This window comes from Oncorhynchus keta, chromosome 33, assembly GCF_023373465.1.
Source record: "Oncorhynchus keta strain PuntledgeMale-10-30-2019 chromosome 33, Oket_V2, whole genome shotgun sequence".
In the NCBI taxonomy this organism is placed as follows: Eukaryota; Metazoa; Chordata; class Actinopteri; order Salmoniformes; family Salmonidae; genus Oncorhynchus; species Oncorhynchus keta.
In genome coordinates this window covers 1,608,292-1,627,195 of record NC_068453.1, presented here as the reverse complement: position 1 = coordinate 1,627,195, position 18,904 = coordinate 1,608,292, and the positions used below count along the sequence as shown (strand labels likewise).

General features: G+C 43.5%; 1 protein-coding gene across 3 annotated transcripts in view; it reads right to left on the bottom strand.

Moving 5' to 3' along the window:
• The window catches only part of LOC118366025 (sodium/potassium-transporting ATPase subunit beta-3-like), a 52,590-nt gene that overhangs the window by 10,046 nt on the left and 23,640 nt on the right, over nucleotides 1-18,904 (bottom strand). Inside the window, exon 1 of one of the 3 annotated variants that reach the window (XM_035748332.2) lies at nucleotides 15,701-15,978. The exons of the other annotated variants lie outside the window; for them this stretch is intronic. Within the exon in view, the coding sequence (XP_035604225.2) occupies nucleotides 15,701-15,800 (100 nt within the window). The 5' untranslated portion in view covers nucleotides 15,801-15,978. Of the gene's footprint in view, nucleotides 1-15,700; nucleotides 15,979-18,904 lie in introns of those variants that run through there. 3 annotated transcript variants of the gene reach the window in all.

The window sequence follows — 18,904 nt, the reverse complement described above, 5'->3', positions numbered from 1 at the left end:
GGCCATATCAAACTAGGGGCTCTACTAAATCCGTATTGCGGAAGTTCAACATTACAGCATGATTGAAAGAGACTGCATTCACTGTATACGCTGCATAGAAAATATCAGGGCCAGCACAGTACGGAGAGACAGAGAGAGAGAGCTTGACAATCCTTGACTATGTACAGATTCAGTGAGTAGAGCCTTGCTATTTAGAGAGGTCGCCATAGCCCGTCTTCTCTTGAGAGCCAAGTCTGCCTATGTGCCCACTGCCCACAAAATAATGTGGAAACTGAGCTACACCTCCTAACCTCCTGCCAAATGTATGACCACATTAGGGACATATGTTTCCCACAGACCAAATCAAACATTGATCAATCAAATTTATTTATATAGCCCTTCGTACATCAGCTGATATCTCAAAGTGCTGTATAGAAACCCAGCCTAAAACCCCAAACAGCAAGCAATGCAGGTGTAGAAGCACGGTGGCTAGGAAAAACTCCCTAGAAAGGCCAAAACCTAGGAAGAAACCTAGAGAGGAACGGGTGGAGATTATAACAGAACATGGCCAAGATGTTCAAATGTTCATAAATGACCAGCATGGTCGAATAATAACAAGGCAGAACAGTTGAAACTGGAGCAGCAGCACAGTCAAGTGGACCGGGGACAGCAAGGAGTCATCATGTCAGGTAGTCCTGTTAAGTGAAATTTCAGTGTGCCATCACATCAGCAAAATTTGTGGCTTGTTGCCATGAGAAAAGGGCAACCAGTGGAGCACAAACAACACTGTAAATACAACCTATATTTATCTGTTCAGTTATTTTCCCTTTCATACTGCAACTATTTGCACATTGTTACAACCGCGAGAGAGCGAGAGAGAGAGAGAGAGAGAGAGAGAGAGCGAGAGAGAGAGCGAGAGAGAACATTGTTACAACTGCGAGAGAGAGAGAGAGAACATTGTTACAACTGCGAGAGAGAGAGAGAGAACATTGTTACAACTGCGAGAGAGAGAGAGAGAGAACATTGTTACAACTGCGAGAGAGAGAGAGAGAACATTGTTACAACTGCGAGAGAGAGAGAGAGAACATTGTTACAACTGCGAGAGAGAGAGAACATTGTTACAACTGCGAGAGAGAGAGAGAGAGAACATTGTTACAACTGCGAGAGAGAGAGAGAGAACATTGTTACAACTGCGAGAGAGAGAGAGAGAGAGAGAGAGAGCTCTTTAAAAAAAAAAACTCCAGCACACAGGTATTCTTATTAAGTTCCACAATACAAACAAATGTAGATTTCAATTTAAACCAGTGTTTCAGTCAACAAAGTACGTACACACACGAAGCTGTATTATTTAAAAGAAAATTGCCATTGCCAGTCAGAGGTGTTAAAAAGGTCTGTACAGATCTGGGAGCAGGCTGGGATATCGTGTAGATGACAGGACGGTGATATTACATTTTAGTCATTTAGCAGGCGCTTTTACACCCAGAGCGACTTAGTGCATTCATCTTAAAATAACTACGTGGGACTCCCACTTATCACAGGCATAGTAAGTACACTTTTCTTCAATAAAGTAGCTATCAGCAAAGACAAGTGCAATTGTGTTGGTTCAGGATTTCAGGTGAGTATTTAAGATACTCTTTGAAGAGGTAGGCTTTCAGGTGCTTTCAGAAGATGGGAAGGGACTCTGCTGTCCTAGCTTCAGGGGGATTTCCCTGGTGTCTAATGGATGAAGAATAGAAAGCTTGCTTAGAGATACATTATATATAGACACTGTATATACCATATCTCTATGGTAGAGAGTCACTATTACACCATGCATGATATCCCTACAGAAACACCGGGGTTCAGGGAAGAGCCCACTCACAGCTATTTTTCCTAGCCACCATGCTTCAACATCTGCATTGCTTGCTGTGTGGCGTTTTAGGCTGGGTTTTCTGTCTAGCATTTTGTGACATCTGCTGATGTAAAAAGGCTTTATAAATACATTTGATTGATTGATATTCCAGGGAAATAGAGTTACAAAGAAAGAAAGAGAGGGGAATACAAAGAAAGAGGAGAGATACAAAATGAAAGTAACAGGTGAAAATAGGGGGGTGAGAGGCACAAAATGGTTGAATGAGCTACAGAGAGATCTTCATAAGGATGTGCATCGATAAAGTGCTACACAGGACAGAGAGAGATGTAGCCTAGATAGACAAAAAAAACCCACAAAAAACACATTTAAATACACATGACGAGATATCGCATAAAGAGAAGACAGGATGATGCAGGGAAAACAATATATGGATGGAGAGAAATGGTATGTGAGAGAAAAAAATATTCCTGAAGCCTCTGAGGTAAACTGTGCGTCTATAAATAGAGTGTGGGGGAGGACAGATAAGTGATGGCACAGCACTGGCCTGAGGTAGAGAAGAGCTGGGTAGGAAGTGTCAGATTGATCAGAGCTACACACGCGCACACACAATCCCATCCATCATCTATCACAGCATTAGTGCTAGACTGACAAAGGCATGCATGCACATCTTCAGACGGCAGGCTCAGGTAAGACAAATGTAGAATCCACCCTGTTTAAATCCGATAGACCAGTCTTTTTTATCCATTCGACCACTTGTGAATCTATAACTGGAATTAGGATTGACACTCCAACACATCCTCTTGGAGCACAGTCGGGATGTAGCCAGTCTCACCACACCCCCAAAAAACAGCCAGCATTAGAAAGCCATTTCCATCGAACAATCATTGGTCGTTAGGACTGAGAAACAGTACTGGGATGCCAAGTGCTTTTATCTCCTCAGAATAGCTGAGTGTGACCTTTCAGGAAGCCTGGGCTATGTCCCAAATGGAACCCTATTTTTATATGGTGCACTTTTTTTTTTTTTTAAAGAGCCTGAACCCTGATCAAAGGTAGTGTACTAATATATATATAGGGAATAGGGGGCCTTTTGGGACGCAACACTGCTCTTTGGAGTCAGGGAGGGAGAGGCTGGGCTGCCGTGGCCTCGCGTCTGCTCTGCAGCTGTTAAAGCATCGATCCTGGGCTCGGCTCAATCAACCATCAGCCTGCAGGACATTTCTTATACCAGATCCATTATTTTTAAATCAATGATGGAAAGTGAACAAGTGCACACTTTGGGAGAAAGGACTCCCTGGATTAAATAAAGGTTCAACAAAACCTCCCTTCACGTAATACCATGACCTCAAAGTATGCTCTCCACCTATTCCCTCTGTCCCCGTCTCAAAGTTCTCCAACTCCTCTCCAATCAGTTGTGTTGTGACAAGGTAGGGGTGGTATACAGAAGATAGCCCTATTTGGTAAAAGACCAAGTCCATATTATGGCAGGAACAGCTCAAATAAGCAAAGAGAAATGACAGTCCATCATTACTTTAAGACATGAAGGTCAGTCAATCCAGAAAATGTAAAGGACTTTGAAAGTTTCTTCAAGTGTAATCGCAAAAGCAATCAAGCACTATGATGAAACTGGTCATGAGGGCCACAGGAAAGGAAGACTGCTGCAGAGCTTAAGATCATTAGAGTTTCCAGCCTCAGAAATTGCAGCACAGATAAATGCTTCAGCGTTCAAGTAACAGACACATCTCAACATCAACTGTTCAGCCTTCATGGTCGAATTGCTGCAAATAACACTACCGAAGGACACCAATAATAAGAAAAGACTTCCGTTGGCCAAGAAACCTGAGCAATGGATATTAGACCAGTCAAAATCTGTCCTTTGGTCTGATGAGTCAAAATCTGCGATTTTTGGTTCCAACTGCCGTGTCTTTGTGAGACGTAGAGAATGTGAACGGATGATCTCTGCATGTGTGGTTTCCACCGTGAAGCATGGAGGAAGAGGTGTGATGGTGCTCTGCTGGTGACACGGTCTGTGATTTATTTAGAATTCAATGCACACTTAACCAGCATGGCTACCACAGCCTTCTTCAGTGATACGCCATCCCATCTGGTTAGTACTTAGTGGGACTATCATTTGTTTTTCAACGGGACAATGACCCAATATACCTCCAGGCTGTGTAAGGGCTATTTGACCAAGAAGGAGAGTGATGGAGTGTTGCATCAAATGACCTGTCCTCCACAATCACCCGACCGTAACCCAATTTAGATGGTTTGGGATCAGTTGGACTGCAGAGTGAAGTAAATGCAGCCAACAAGTGCTCAGCATATGAGGAAACTCCCTCAAGACTGTTGGGAAAGCATTCCAGGTGAAGCTGGTTGAGAGAATGCCACGAGTGTGCAAAGCTGTCATCAAGGCAAAGGGTGGCTACTTTGATGAATATAAAATATATTTTGATTTGTTTTTCACTTTTTTGGTTACTACATGATTCCATATGTGTTATTTCATAGTTTTGAAGTCTTCAATATTATTTGACAATGGAGAAAAAAATAACAATAAAGAAAAACCGTTGAATGAGTAGGTGGTGTGTCCAAACATTTGACTGGTACTGTACTTTTTGTATTTTGCCAAAAACGGATTGAGCCTTTCGCTTCTCTATTAGGGGGTCATACATTGATGGACCACAGAGACTCCAGATAGGCTATCTGTAATCTGTGTGACATTTCATACGTGTCAAAAGTTGAAATTAGTGCATTTTTTATGTGTTAATTCATCTTTGTCCGGGCCAATGGGTCCAGACCCTTCATCTCATCTTTTCAACTGCTCATGTTCTTTACTTGGTCGGCTGTAACTGAACCTTGTCAACCACATACTTTGTGTGGCTGTGACCCCCTTCAGTGATGTGCCTTGGGGGTTATTAATACTAAAGGGAGAGGGTCAGAGGGGCTGGGTACTAGGGGTGTGGTGGGTGTCCCAGGGAAAGTGAAGACTAGGGGTGGGGTGTGTGTGTGTGTGTGTGTGTGTGTGTGTGTGTGTGTGTGTGTGTGTGTGTGTGTGTGTGTGTGTGTGTGTGTGTCAGGAGGAGTGAGGATCAGAGGAGTGTGTGTATGTGAGGACTACGGGTACGTTGTTTGAATGTATCCCTGGGGTAGTGGGGACCAGGGCTATGGAGGTGTACATTACAGAGCCCAAGGAATGCCAAGAACACATGGTGGGCAATCAGACAGCTCTTTGGGAACGTTTTGTATCTTCTCTAAACTGACAGCATGAGACGACAGGCCTTGGCGCTGTCCTTACTTTTTCCATGCACCCATGTCAACATACACACGCACGTGGAGGAACACAAATATGCAATTACACACACCAGCCTGGTTCATGCATCATGGGCCTGGTATGAACATGGAAATAAATTACCTGTGACTCAAACCAGCCATTTCCTTTGAACCATAAATCTAATCCCAGTTCAGGACAGAGTCACATTTGACCGACCACCACGGACGGACAAGCTCACTCTCTCAGCTTGTCTCATTACACTACGATCAGAGCAGGCTGCAAACAATGATCAGTTAGGGGGAAATCAGATTTAACATTTTCATGCTATATTTATAATTATATAAAATATATGCAACACATTTTCCACTAAACCAATAAGTAGCGTTATGCATACCTACATACAGATTTCTGACTGAGAGTTTATCATCATAGTTTGCGTTTTCAATACCACAATCATGTATGTCAATCTTGACAAACAGAAAATACATCTCTCCCTACTCAGTATCGAAGGCTTGGTCTAACAATCTCCTAATGCCATTAAACGTTTCAGTTTTGTAACAGATGTCTATTTCCATTAATCAAATGGCTGTTTGGATGCTGGAAATACATTGGAGTGGATGAACATGCACAGGTAGCCTAAAGCAGACTTTTGAAGTAGTCTAATCAGAATAAAACATTGTGACAAGTTGTGTTTATGCCACACATTAAAAGGCAATCCATTTTAAAAGTTAAATGACAAATATTTAGGGACATAGGCCTATGTGACAACTTGGGAGAATGATGATGGGCAACAGACAGTGCATCAGTATCAGAAGTAAAAATACAGTCAGACTCATGCAACTGTGCCTTTCTATATTATGTTGAGTGGACACATAACTGATCCAAATGGAATGAAACGTTTAAGCCATTATTCAAATGATATTTTCGCTGCAGTTTACAGGCCAGAGTAGAATTGTACTCAATTGAAATCAATAATGCAATTTTTCATTGGATTGTGCTGGGCGGCAGGTAGCCTAGTGGTTAGAGTGTTGGTTTAGGGCATTGGGCTAGTAAACAAAAGGTTGCTGGATCAACTCCCCGAGCTGACAAGGTAAAACTCTGTTGTTCTGCCCCTGAGCAAGGCAGTTAACCCACTGTTCCCTGGGTGCTGTGGATGTTGATAAAGGCAGCCCCCTGCACCTCTCTGATTGAGAGGGGTTGGGTTAAATGCAGAAGACACATTTCAGTTGAATGCATTCAATTGTACAACTGACTAGGTATCCCCCTTATAGGCTAGACTACAGTATGTAGGACAATTGTAGTGTCCCTAAGCAAGATTAATAGGGGAGCTTTTTGGGCTGTGTGTTGTTTCATGTGCAATGACACAGCTGGACTATCAGCTACTGTACTCCTCTATCTTGTGGGATTTATATAGAAAATTGGTAAATATTTGAATGATTTTATGAGTGGTATGATCGCTAGTTAATTTATTGTAAATCTGGACAAATGATCCAAATACCATATTGCAGGGTTTCCATTAGGAAAATGTGGAGTAGGAACAGCAGCATTTTAATTTATAACATACAGTGCTCAGAATGACAGAAATCACATTTATATTATGGTAATTCAGCTCAACAGAACATGCAAATCGGGGATGCAAGGGCATGCATCCTTTTTACCGAACTCCAATGCGCATTTGAAGATGTACTTCCTCAGCAAGACGAGTAGTGAACAGCAAAATCACTTGTCAAACTCATTCCACAGAGGGCCAAGTGTCTGCGGGTTCTCTCCACCCTTGTACTTGATTGATGAATTAAGGTAACTAATTAGTAAGGAACTCCCCTCACCTGATTGTCTAGGTCTTAATTGAAAGTAAAACCCCAAAACCCGCAGACACTCGGCCCTTCTTGGAATGAGTTTGACACCCCTGGTCTATCAATCTGCTATTCCCCATGGTAGGAAAGTTTGCCTATTTTAGTGGTCAGCTTGTCATTCTGTGCAAAAATGACAATTCATCATACCAGTAGGCCTAGGCTACATATATTGTTTTTTAAAGCAATGAGGGCTATGAAAAAGATCAGAATGTTTAGCTTAAAATGTTGGTTAACTATTATGTATTCACATAAGCTGTGCGCAACCTTGACATTCAAATGAGGCTGCAAAGAAAACTAATAGGACTGTAGCAACTGTGTTGACATCAAGATTTGGGGTGTGAACTGTGTTTCTATTCAAGCGTTGATTGACATGATAATGGCTCTATAGTATTGGAGAAAAAACTGACCCCTCTGACGCTGTACAATACATCGTAACGTGTTATGACGTAACGTACAGCACGCATAAAGCAACTAATTCTGTCTTACAGCCACTCTCCACCAGGTGCAGCACTTCTCTCACCGTTTAAAAACAAGAAAGGGACAGGGACAGGGTAAGGGGGGGGGGATACCTAGTCATTTTTTGTGTCATCACTGCAAGCAATCATGACTCTCAAATGCAGCTGTTTACTTCTGAAGATCACTTTAGCACCGCCCTAAAAACACGATTCAAATTCGACACAAACCTTAAAATAGGTATGTAATGACATATTATATAAACTTTTTATGGTGTTTTATTTACATTTTAGAGGCGATAAGGTGATAAATTGGACAGATTGAGTGAAAAAAGCCATTTCCCCACATGACATCTCTCCTTCTCACAATCACGCAATAGGTTTCGATTCCCCACCTGCCATTTTTAAAAAGACCCGGTGGAGCTCATTGCCTTCTGGAATAATGCAGAGACGGGCAGCATGAAGGTCTCGTCATTGATTTTGTTGGAAAGGGGAGAAATTGTGCTTTACAATGGTATTGATATTACAGTTGATCTGGAAGTATTACATTTTTTGGCCTGTAAAATAAGGTAAATTGTACGGACCAGCGTGATATTCAAAAGTGAGTTAGTTTACGTTAGGCTATGAGCGAATGCTCATTCCATAATGCAATTAGCGGGAAAACCCCATTGTCAAAAGCTCACCTCACAGCAAGCATTTTCACGAGACATAGATGAAAATATAAAATTGACATTTTGAAAGAGGGGGGGGGGATCTAAAGCTGCCACAACTAAGATGGGTTGCTAAAATGACTAGGATTGTGCCTTTTGGCTACTGGACAATGAAAAAAAGCTGGATATTTGAAAACCAATAGAACATGAGTGGAATACACTACTGGTTTCAATGGCATATGGAAGTCTTAATAAAATAATTGCCTCCACGTTTGGTTGTATTTTGGCTAGGCTACTTTGAACCTGGGTAAACATGCCTCATAATATGTAGTAAAACATTCATGTTTCAAACAATTACACTGAACAAAATTATAAATGCAACTTGTAAAGTGTTTGAAATTATGAAGTGAGTGGATTGAGAAATACAGCTTCCCTCTATCCAATCAGAGCAGCAGGATCAACGTACAGCCCTTTAAAGACAGCCAGTTTAGTTATATAGACCACGTAGAACCTTGCACATGAGAAATATGCGTGCTGGCACCTGAATGTATTTTTCTTCTCGATCACAGATAATAAACAATGAAATGAGGATCCAGAAAATTGACCACATCCATTACAATACTCATTTTGTCCTACTACTCGGCAAACCCCTAGAAAATAGACACGTGCCATTTTAATTCCACTAAATTATGCAAACTACTCACAGACCGCTAAGCATGACCAGTCAAATGTATTTACATCAATTAATATTTGATCAATGAATAGGTTAAAAATGAATATTCTGCAATTCATTTGTTTTCTTCTCCCAGACAATTGACCTGCAACAATTTTATTTATTGGCTTTTCATTTTTTGACGGCCAAAAGCCAGCTAACGGAAACCCTGCATTATTGTCACTATGGATAGAGGGCAGGATAGACAATTGACTGGTAGACTATATTGACCTGTGTTATAATACGTGTGCAGAAGCATAGTGCATAAGGGAAGTACCAAAACACCTTAATTAGGGGAGGCGATTGTAAGCAGATGAGGACATTAGGCCTATATAGTAAAACCTGCTAAATTGTGAATGTATATCAGGGAAAAAACACACTACCCTTCCCTGTGCGCAATAAAAAAAAAAACACAAACCTCCCTAAAGCAAAAAAATAAATAAAGTTAGACAACCCTCCCCTATTTTGGATCAGTACATTTTTAAATGTCCCTTAGACATAAATAAAATAAGTGGTTGGCGAATACATTTAAAAATGTAATCCATAAGCCTACTAATAGATCAATGACATAGTAAAATACGTGCACATATTGTGGCAAACCTCTTCAAGGTTAGGAGCGTTTGTCAGAAACTAAGTGGTAAACTGTCACCAAATCACCCAAGAATGAGAGTTCTTTCGAACAGGACAGTACCTGTGTGTTTGTTTCTCCATCCTGGTCCACCCAGGCCGTAGGCGAGGTCAAGGATAGCAGGGTTCGGTACACGAATCGGGTTCTCGGTAGGTCCAGGTCCAAACGCCAACAGGTAAGTCCAAACAATCCAGCTCATACACAGTAAATCCAGCCAATCTCTATAGTCGCTTTCTCTATTGTTCATAGCTCCTTCCAGCACTCTCTCTTCCTCTTCCTGGTTTTTCTTGACCCTTTATCTGTGAGTCGGCTCCACCTTCTGAGGGTTCCCCTTGCTTCTGGGACTTGTAGTTTTGGCGGTCGGCCATTTTGTGATCTGTAGTTCTGACAGGGGTGGCCATTTTAGTGATCGGGCAGAGCCCGTTTATTAGCTCTGCTCTCACATATCTGCCACTTATCACTCGACCCCCTTCTTTGCCACATATCTGCCACTTATCACTCGACCCCCTTCTTTGCCACATATCTCTCCCCCTAGATCCGACCCCCTAGGTCGGGCTACCGCAGCAAAATATGCATGCATGCGGGATAACCCATCCGCGTTTCCCATTTCCTTCCCTGCTCTGTGTTTCAAGTCAAAATGAAACGGTTGGAGACTCAAAAACCACCGCATCACCCGAGCGTTCTTCTCTTTAGCCCTATGCATCCAGGTGAGTGGGGCATGGTCACTGATGAGGGTGAAGTGGCGCCCCAGCAGGTAGTACTTCAGGCTTTCTAGAGCCCACTTTACTGCCAGCGCCTCTTTCTCAACGAGTAGTTGGTTTCCCGTGGTTCCAGCTTCCTGCTTAAAAACAGGATGGGGTGTTCCACCCCTTCTACCTCTTGGGATAGCACTGCTCCCAAGCCGACCTCTGAGGCATCCGTCTGAACCACAAACTCTCTCTCAAAGTCTGGTACCACCAGCACTGGGTTACAACAGAGAGCCTCCTGTAATGTCCTAAATGCTTTGGTGGCCCTTTCATCCCATTTGACCATGTTTGGCCCTCTGGCTCTAGTCATGTCGGTAAGTGGGGCGGCCACTGTGGCATAACTTGGGATGAACTTCCGGTAGTAACCGGTCAGCCCTAGGAAGGCTCGGACCTGCTTCTTATTTACTGGTTTCGGCCATTCTCTATTGCCTTCACCTTCTTATGTTGGGGTTTGATTAACCCTCTTCCCACAGTGTATCCCAGATACTCTGTTTCCTCTAACCCACATAACACTTGGCAGGGTTTGCCGTGAGCCCTGCCTTTCTAAGGGCATCTAACACTGCCTGTACCCGGGGTAAGTGGGATTCCCAATCTGGGCTGTAGATCCCCACGTCATCTAAATAAGCTGCGGCGTATGCCTTGTGCGGTTTTAGGACTTTGTCCATGAGCCGTTGAAAGGTTGCTGGGGCCCCGTGTAAGCCGAATGGCATGACGGTGTATTGAAACAAACCGTCAGGTGTTGCAAAGGCTGTCTTTTCTTTGGCCCTGGGGGTCAGAGGAATTTGCCAGTACCCTTTTGTCAGATCAAGGGTCGTAATGTACCGAGCATGACCAATTTTCTCCAGTAGTTCATCTACTCGGGGCATGGGGTAGGCATCAAACTTCGAGATTTCATTTACCTTCCCGAAAGTCGTTACAGAACCGCAACGACCCATCGGGCTTGGAGACCATCACAATTGGGCTAGACCACTCACTATGTGACTCTTCAACCACTCCAGCTGTCAACATTTTCTCAGTCTCTGCTCTAATCGCGGCCCGTCGAGCCTCGGGTACCCGATATGGCCTCATACTCACTTTTCTCCCTGGTAGGGAAACGATATCATGAGCCGTAACCTCAGTTCGGCCAGGTACCTCTGAAAACACATCTGTTTTTCTGGATCAGGGTCTTTACTTCCTGTACTTGCGCTGGGGACAGAGTGGGTGAAATATTTACTTCGGCTGTCTCCTGAATGTGTGTGGGGTATGTGACCATTAGTGTTTCTCTCTCTCTCCATGCTTTTAACAGGTTTATGTGATAAATCTGTTCCTGGGGCCGTCGACCTGGCTGTCGGATCCGATAATTGACTTCTCCTATTCTCTCCAGTACTTCATATGGCCCTTTCCATGTGGCTAGTAGTTTACACTCTACTGTGGGGATCAGCACTAACACCTTATCTCCCGGTTGAAATTCCCTCAGGGTAGCCTGCCGGTTATAAGTGTGCCGCTGGTGTTCTTGTGTTTGTCTCATGTGCTCTCTGACGATGGGCATGACTGTGGCTATCCTGTCTTGCATTGCCGTGACGTGCTCTATGACACTAGTATACGGGGTGGATTGGTGCTCCCAGGTTTCCCGTGCGATGTCTAAGATTCCCCGGGGATGCCTCCCATATACCAGCTCAAAGGGAGAAAACCCCAGCGAGGCTTGAGGAACCTCTCTAATGGCAAACATCAGATACGGCAACATGCAATCCCAGTTTTTCCCATCCTTATCGATTACCTTCCTGAGCATTGACTTCAGGGTTCGGTTGAATCTCTCAACCAGCCCGTCCGTCTGAGGATGGTAAACCGATGTCCTCAACTGTTTCACCTGCCACAGTTTACAAGGTCCGCCATAAGGCGGGACCTAAAAGGGTCCCCTGGTCGGTAAGGATCTCCTTTGGAACCCCTACCCTGGTGAACAAGAGCACTAATTCCTTTGCGATATTTTTGGAAGTCATCGTCCGAAGGGGAATGGCTTCTGGGTAGCGAGTGGCATAATCGAGAATGACCAGAATGTATTGGTGCCCTCTGGCGGATTTGGGTAGTAGGCCCACTAAATCCATCGCTATCCTCTCAAATTGCGTTTCGATTATGGGGAGTGGCACTAACAGGCTTCTAAAAGCTGGTCGGGGAGCTGTTAACTGGCACTCCGGGCACTCTCCACAATGCCGAGCCACTTCAGCTTGAATTCCTGGCCAGTAAAACCTCCTTACAATCCGGTCTCTGGTTTTATCGATACCAAGGTGTCCACCCAGAATGTGCCCATGAGCTAGATCCAGTACTGTCCTCCGGTACCGGGTGGGAACCAACAACTGTTCCACCACATCAACCCCTATTTTCGAGACTCTGTACACCAAACCCTTTTTCATTATGAAGTGGGGAAAACTATTAGGCATCATCCCACCATTTATGGGAGTACCATCTACGACCTGCACATCTGCTCTGGCTTGTTGCAGGGTTGGATCCTGGTTTTGGGCCGTCCCAAAATTAGTCAAGGACTCTGCCAGGTCTGCTGGTTCTATATCGTCGTCCTCTGGATTCAGATCGATCCCAGCCCCACTAGTACCGGGCTGTTCGTCATCAGCGAGGTTTGCCACTTCATCCTCCTCCTCCCCTACTAGCACCTGTGATGTTGTCCCCAGGGAGACCTCTTTTCTTGGCTTTGGTTGAAGGCCCCATGCTTCTTCCTGCTTGGTCAGGGTTGTTGGATTCTCAAATATGCCATTCTTGTGGCCTAACCTCGCAAAGTTAGGAAAGTCTCTACCCAATATTACATCATATGGCATCTTTGGGACCACGCCGACCTCATAATCCAGTAGACCGTCCTCTGTTTGTATGCTCACTAAGGCCGTGGGGTACAGACGGGTATCCCCATGAATGCATGTAACACTGATATCCTGTCTTGTATCCAGTTTATGATTCGGCACTAGGCCTGCAACGACCAGGGTTAGCATACTGCCGGAATCCAGCAGTGCTTCAACCTCTTTCCCTTCAATCTTCACCCTGCACATATGTTTGTTTCTTGATCTTTCAAGTACAGTGGTTACAACAGGACATGCATACCGTATATCATCTTCATTTTCACCGAGGTTACATTGCATTGGCTCTTCTTTAATAGGGCAATAGGCTGCAATATGTCCTGGTTGATTACAATTGTAACAGATAATAGGGGTTCGGGGCGGAGACCCCCTCGACACCCGGTCCCGGTTTCCGTTTTTCCCTTAGTGTCTTGGCCTGATTCTGATTCTTTCCTCATGGCCCCACGCTGCTCTCTTCCCCCTCTATATGTTGGGACAGCCTTACCCTGTCCGCTGGTTCGCCCATGCCTGGGGAACGGGAATCTTTCCTCCTGTGCCTGCTCAGCTGTTCTTGCCGTACAATACCGTTCAACCAGGCCCACGAGATGGTCGGCGGAAAATACCTTGTTCTGGCCAACCCATCGTCTCACTTCTTGGGGTAGACCTCGCTGAAACTGGTTGAGTACGATGGTCTCGACAATCTCGGCGGATGACCGGGTCTCTGGTCGCAACCATTTCCGTGCCAGGTGAATAAAGTCGAACATCTGTGTTCGTGGGGTTGTCCCGGTCGGTAGGACCACTGGTGGAAGCGGTGTGCCCTCACGGTATCGGTCACTCCCAGTCTAGTCAGGATCTCCCCCTTTAGTTTATCGTAATCCTGTGCTTCTTTCAACTCCAGGTCGAAATACGCTTTTTGAGCGTCCCCTGCCAGGTATGGTGCCAGAAGCCCTGCCCATTCTTCTTTCGGCCACTTCTCCCTCTCTGCCGTCCTTTCAAAGGTGGTAAGATATGCTTCCACATCATCCTGCGCTGTCATTTTTTGAAGAAAATGATTGGCCCTCCTCTGGGTATTTGCAGCTGGTAATTGAGCCCCAATTTGGTCCGCTAGCCCCTTTAGGCCTTCTCTTAACTCCTGGGTGTTTCTCTCTTGCTCTTCTCTGAGCAGCTGGTTGGTGCGGTGCTGGATCTGTAACGTGTCCTGATACATTCGCATTGCATCCTGATGAACTATTTGTTGAGCTCTAGTTGCCTCTTGTTGGGCGGCCGCCGCTTGTAACAGGGCCTGTATGGCTCCCTCCATACTCATTTTCGTGAAAAACTGTCCTAACCAAACAAAGCCAAAACAAAAAAAAAAACCTGACTCCCCTTTGGAGTGCTAACTGAACATTTATTTAATTTTTCCTTCTACCTAACCAGTGGTATGTTAGTCCATGCCTGCATCCTCTACCATGTGTGGCAAACCTCTTCAAGGTTAGGAGCGTTTGTCACAAACTAAGTGGTAAACTGTCACCAAATCACCCAAGAATGAGAGTTCTTTCGAACAGGACAGTACCTGTGTGTTTGTTTCTCCGTCCTGGTCCACCCAGGCCGTAGGCGAGGTCAAGGATAGCAGGGTTCGGTACACGAATCGGGTTCTCGGTAGGTCCAGGTCCAAACGCCAACAGGTAAGTCCAAACAATCCAGCTCATACACGGTAAATCCAGCCAATCTCTATAGTCTCTTTCTCTATTGTTCATAGCTCCTTCCAGCACTCTCTCTTCCTCTTCCTGGTTTTTCTTGACCCTTTATCTGTGAGTCGGCTCCACCTTCTGAGGGTTCCCCTTGCTTCTGGGACTTGTAGTTTTGGCGGTCGGCCATTTTGTGATCTGTAGTTCTGACAGGGGTGGCCATTTTAGTGATCGGGCAGAGCCCGTTTATTAGCTCTGCTCTCACATATCTGCCACTTATCACTCGACCCCCTTCTTTGCCACAATATAAACGTTATTTCATCCTAATAATAATAAATGTTCTTTAATTTGCTGTATCGAATCTAATTATCAATATAATAAAACTAGGCCTATGATATTTCCTTGAATAGGCCTAGCCTACTCAAACATCATAATTGGCTTAACAAGGGCTGTGTAGATTCATTCATTTTTAGCACAAGGAGATTTTTAGGATTCATTTAAGTTTTTTTTAGAGTTCTGCACCACTCTGTTTCACAGCACAATAAATACAGTGGGGCAAAAAAGTATTTAGTCAGCCACCAATTGTGCAAGTTCTCTCACTTAAAAAGACGAGAGGCCTGTAATTTTCATCATAGGCACACGTCAACTATGACAGACAAAATGGGAAAGAAAAATCCAGAAAATCACATTATAGGATTTTTAATCAATTTATTTGCAAATTATGGTGGAAAATAAGTATTTGGTCAATAACAAAAGTTTCTCAATACTTTGTTATCTTGTTAGGGCCGTGGTTCCGAGGTGGGAACATCAATCAGCGGAAATTTCAAGTGCGCCACGTATAGTTTTTGATAAAACTCAAACTTTCATTAAAATGCACATACAATGTACTGAATTAAAGCTACACTTGTTGTGAATCTAGCTACCGAGTCAGATTTGTAAAATGCTTTTCGGCAAAAGCATGAGAAGCTATTATCTGATAGCATACACCCCCCAAAGTACTGCAACACTACTTAAAACGCCAGATTTTGCGTTACCCGGCACTACCCAAATTGCTGAAATAAAATATAGAACATTCATTACCGTTGACGAGCTTCTTTCTTGGCACTCCTATATATCCCATAAACATCCCATTTGGGTCTTTTTCCCGATTAAATCCGTCATTATATAGCCAAAATGTCATTTTCTGAAGACCGGTCTGATCCAGGAATATTCCGTTTTCCAAGACGCAACGTCACTTTTTAAAATGACAAAAGGTGCCTATATACTTTTACAAAACACTTCAAACTACTTTCTAAACCAACTTTAGGTATTAATAAACGTTAACTAGCTATACAATTCATCACGGGGCGATTTGTATTCTATAGCAGCTCGTCTGGAAATCAACGGCCATCTTTCCCATTTTAATAACTTCCTGTTGACAAACTGAAACAGGAAAGGGTAAAACGTAATAGAACCAAGGATTAAGTCTGCTCAAAATGCCAGCACTGGCGACATCGTGTGGAAGCTGTAGGCGTTTACATTACTGCTTCATGTATTTACGTTCGTCTTCAACAATACATTGACTGGCGGAGTAATATATTTTTTGTGTTTTTGGAGAACAGTTTTTCGAGGGATTTTTACTGCTAAACACGTTGTGTTATAGCCACAGACACGATTTAACCAGTTTTAGAGACTTCGGAGTGTTTTCTATAGACACATACTTATCATTTGCATATACTATATTCCAAACATGAGTAGCAGGACTTTGAAATGTTGCGCGATTTTTAACAAAAAGCTGCGAAAATTCGCAGCTTCCTTAAGAGGATTTATATACCCTTTGTTGGCAATGACAGAGGTCAAACGTTTTCTGTAAGTCTTCAGACACTGTTGGTGGTATTTTGGCCCATTCCTCCATGCAGATCTCCTCTAGAGCAGTGATGTTTTGGGGCTGTTGCTGGGCAACACGGAATTTCAACTCCCTCCAAAGATTTTCTATGGGGTTGAGATGTGGAGACTGGTTAGGCCACTCCAGGACCTTGAAATGCTTCTTACGAAGCCACTCCTTCATTGCCCGGGCGGTGTGTTTGGGATCATTGTCATGCTGAAAGACCTAGCCACATTTCATCTTCAATGCCCTTGCTGATGGAAGGAGGTTATCACTCAAAATCTCACGATACGTGGCCACATTCATTCTTTCCATTACACGGATCAGTCGTCCTGGTCCCTTTGCAGAAAAACAGCCCCAAAGCATGATGTTTCCACCCCCATGCTTCACAGTAGGTATGGTTCTTTGGATGCAACTCAGCATTGTTTGTCCTCCAAACACGACGAGTTGAGTTTTTACCAAAAAGTTATATTTTGCTTTCATCTGACCATATTGCATTCTCCCAATCTTCTTCTGGATCATCCAGAAGTTCAGACGGGCCTGGACATGTACTGGCTTAAGCAGGAGGACACGTCTGGCACTACTGCAGGATTTGAGTCCCTGGCAGCATAGTGTGTTACTGATGGTAGGCTTTGTTACTTTGGTCCCAGCTCTCTGCAGGTCATTCACTAGGTCCCCCCGTGTGGTTCTGGGATTTTTGCTCACCGTTCTTGTGATCATTTTGTCTCCACGGGGTGAGATCTTGCATGGAGCCCCAGATCGAGGGAGATTATCAGTGGTCTTGTATGTCTTCCATTTCCTAATAATTGCTCCCACAGTTGATTTCTTCAAACTAAGCTGCTTACCTATTGCAGATTCAGTCTTCCCAGCCTGGTGCAGGTCTACAATTTTGTTTCTGGTGTCCTTTGACAGCTCTTTGGTCTTGGCCATAGTGGAGTTTCGAGTGTGACTGTTTGAGGTTGTGGACAGGTGTCTTTTATACTGATAACTAGTTCAAACAGGTGCCTTTAATACAGGTAACAAGTGGAGGACAGAGGAGCCTCTTAAAGAAGAAGTTATAAGTTTGTGAGAGCCAGAAATCTTGCTTGTTTGTAGGTGACCAAATACTTATTTTCCACCATAATTTGCAAATAAATTCATTAAAAATCCTACAATGTGATTTTCTGGATTTTTTTTCTCATTTTGTCTGTCGTAGTTGAAGTGTACCTATGATGTAAATTACAGGCCTCTCGTCTTTTTAAGTGGGAGAACTTGCACAATTGGTGGCTGACTAAATACTTTTTTGCCCCACTGTATGTACATCGATAGGAGGAGTATCAGGCTATGGTGATTGGCACCAATAGCCTTTGTAAAGTCTGTATCAATACCACGTAGGAAAGTGTCTGGACGGCTGTGAGCTGATTGACCAGCAAGCTACAGTAGGTGTGACATTTTTGAAAGCCTTATCATCTGAATACTTCCCATCAATGGGAAGTGCCGTCATAAAGTAATCATTCAACTTGACGTATTCCACGTTTTGTTATGTTACAGCCTGAATTCAAAATGGATTACTCACCCATCTACTCAAAACGAAAAAGTCAAATCATGTTTTTTGAAAATGTTGCCAATTTACTGAAAATTAAATACAGAAGTATTCACACCCCTTTGGCAGCAATTACAGCTCTAAGAGCTTTGCACATCTGGATTGTACAATATTTGCACAATATTATTTTGTCATTCTTAAAGCTCTGTCAAGTTGTTTGTTGATCACTGCTAGACAGCCATTTTCAAGACTTGCCATAGATTTTCATGCCGATTTAAGTCAAAACTGTAACTAGGCCACTCAGGAACATTCAATGTCGTTTTGTTAAGCAAATCCAGTGTGTTTGACCTTGTGTTTTAGGTTATTGTTCTGCTGAAAGGTAAATTAATCTCCCAGTATCTGTTGGAAAGCTGAACTCCAGGTTCTCCTCTAAGATTTTGCCTGTGCTAAGCTCTATTCCATTTATTTGAATTTAAAAACTCCATAGTCCTTGCCGATGACAACCATACCCATAAAATGATGCAGCCACCACCATGCGTAAAAATCTATACAGTGGTACCCAGTGATGCGTTGTGTTTGCCCCAAAAATAACACTTTGTATTCAGGACATCATTTTCAGTTCTTTGCCACGTTTTCTGCAGTTTTACTTTAGTGCCTTACTATCCATCCATGATGAGCCTGTCCTGCACTGATGTGAAGTTAAGCCTCTGAACACATCAACTCATGCCTCATTCAATTACTGCTGTGATCCCTTCCCAACACTGTAAGTAGCCCTCTTATTCCCATTCCCATAACATTTTACTATGTTTTTATTAAATGTTTTAGGTTCAAATCATTTGTATTTGACGATTTTTGTTGTATTTCTTTTGTTGTCTCCATGTGGTTCACACCTATATCA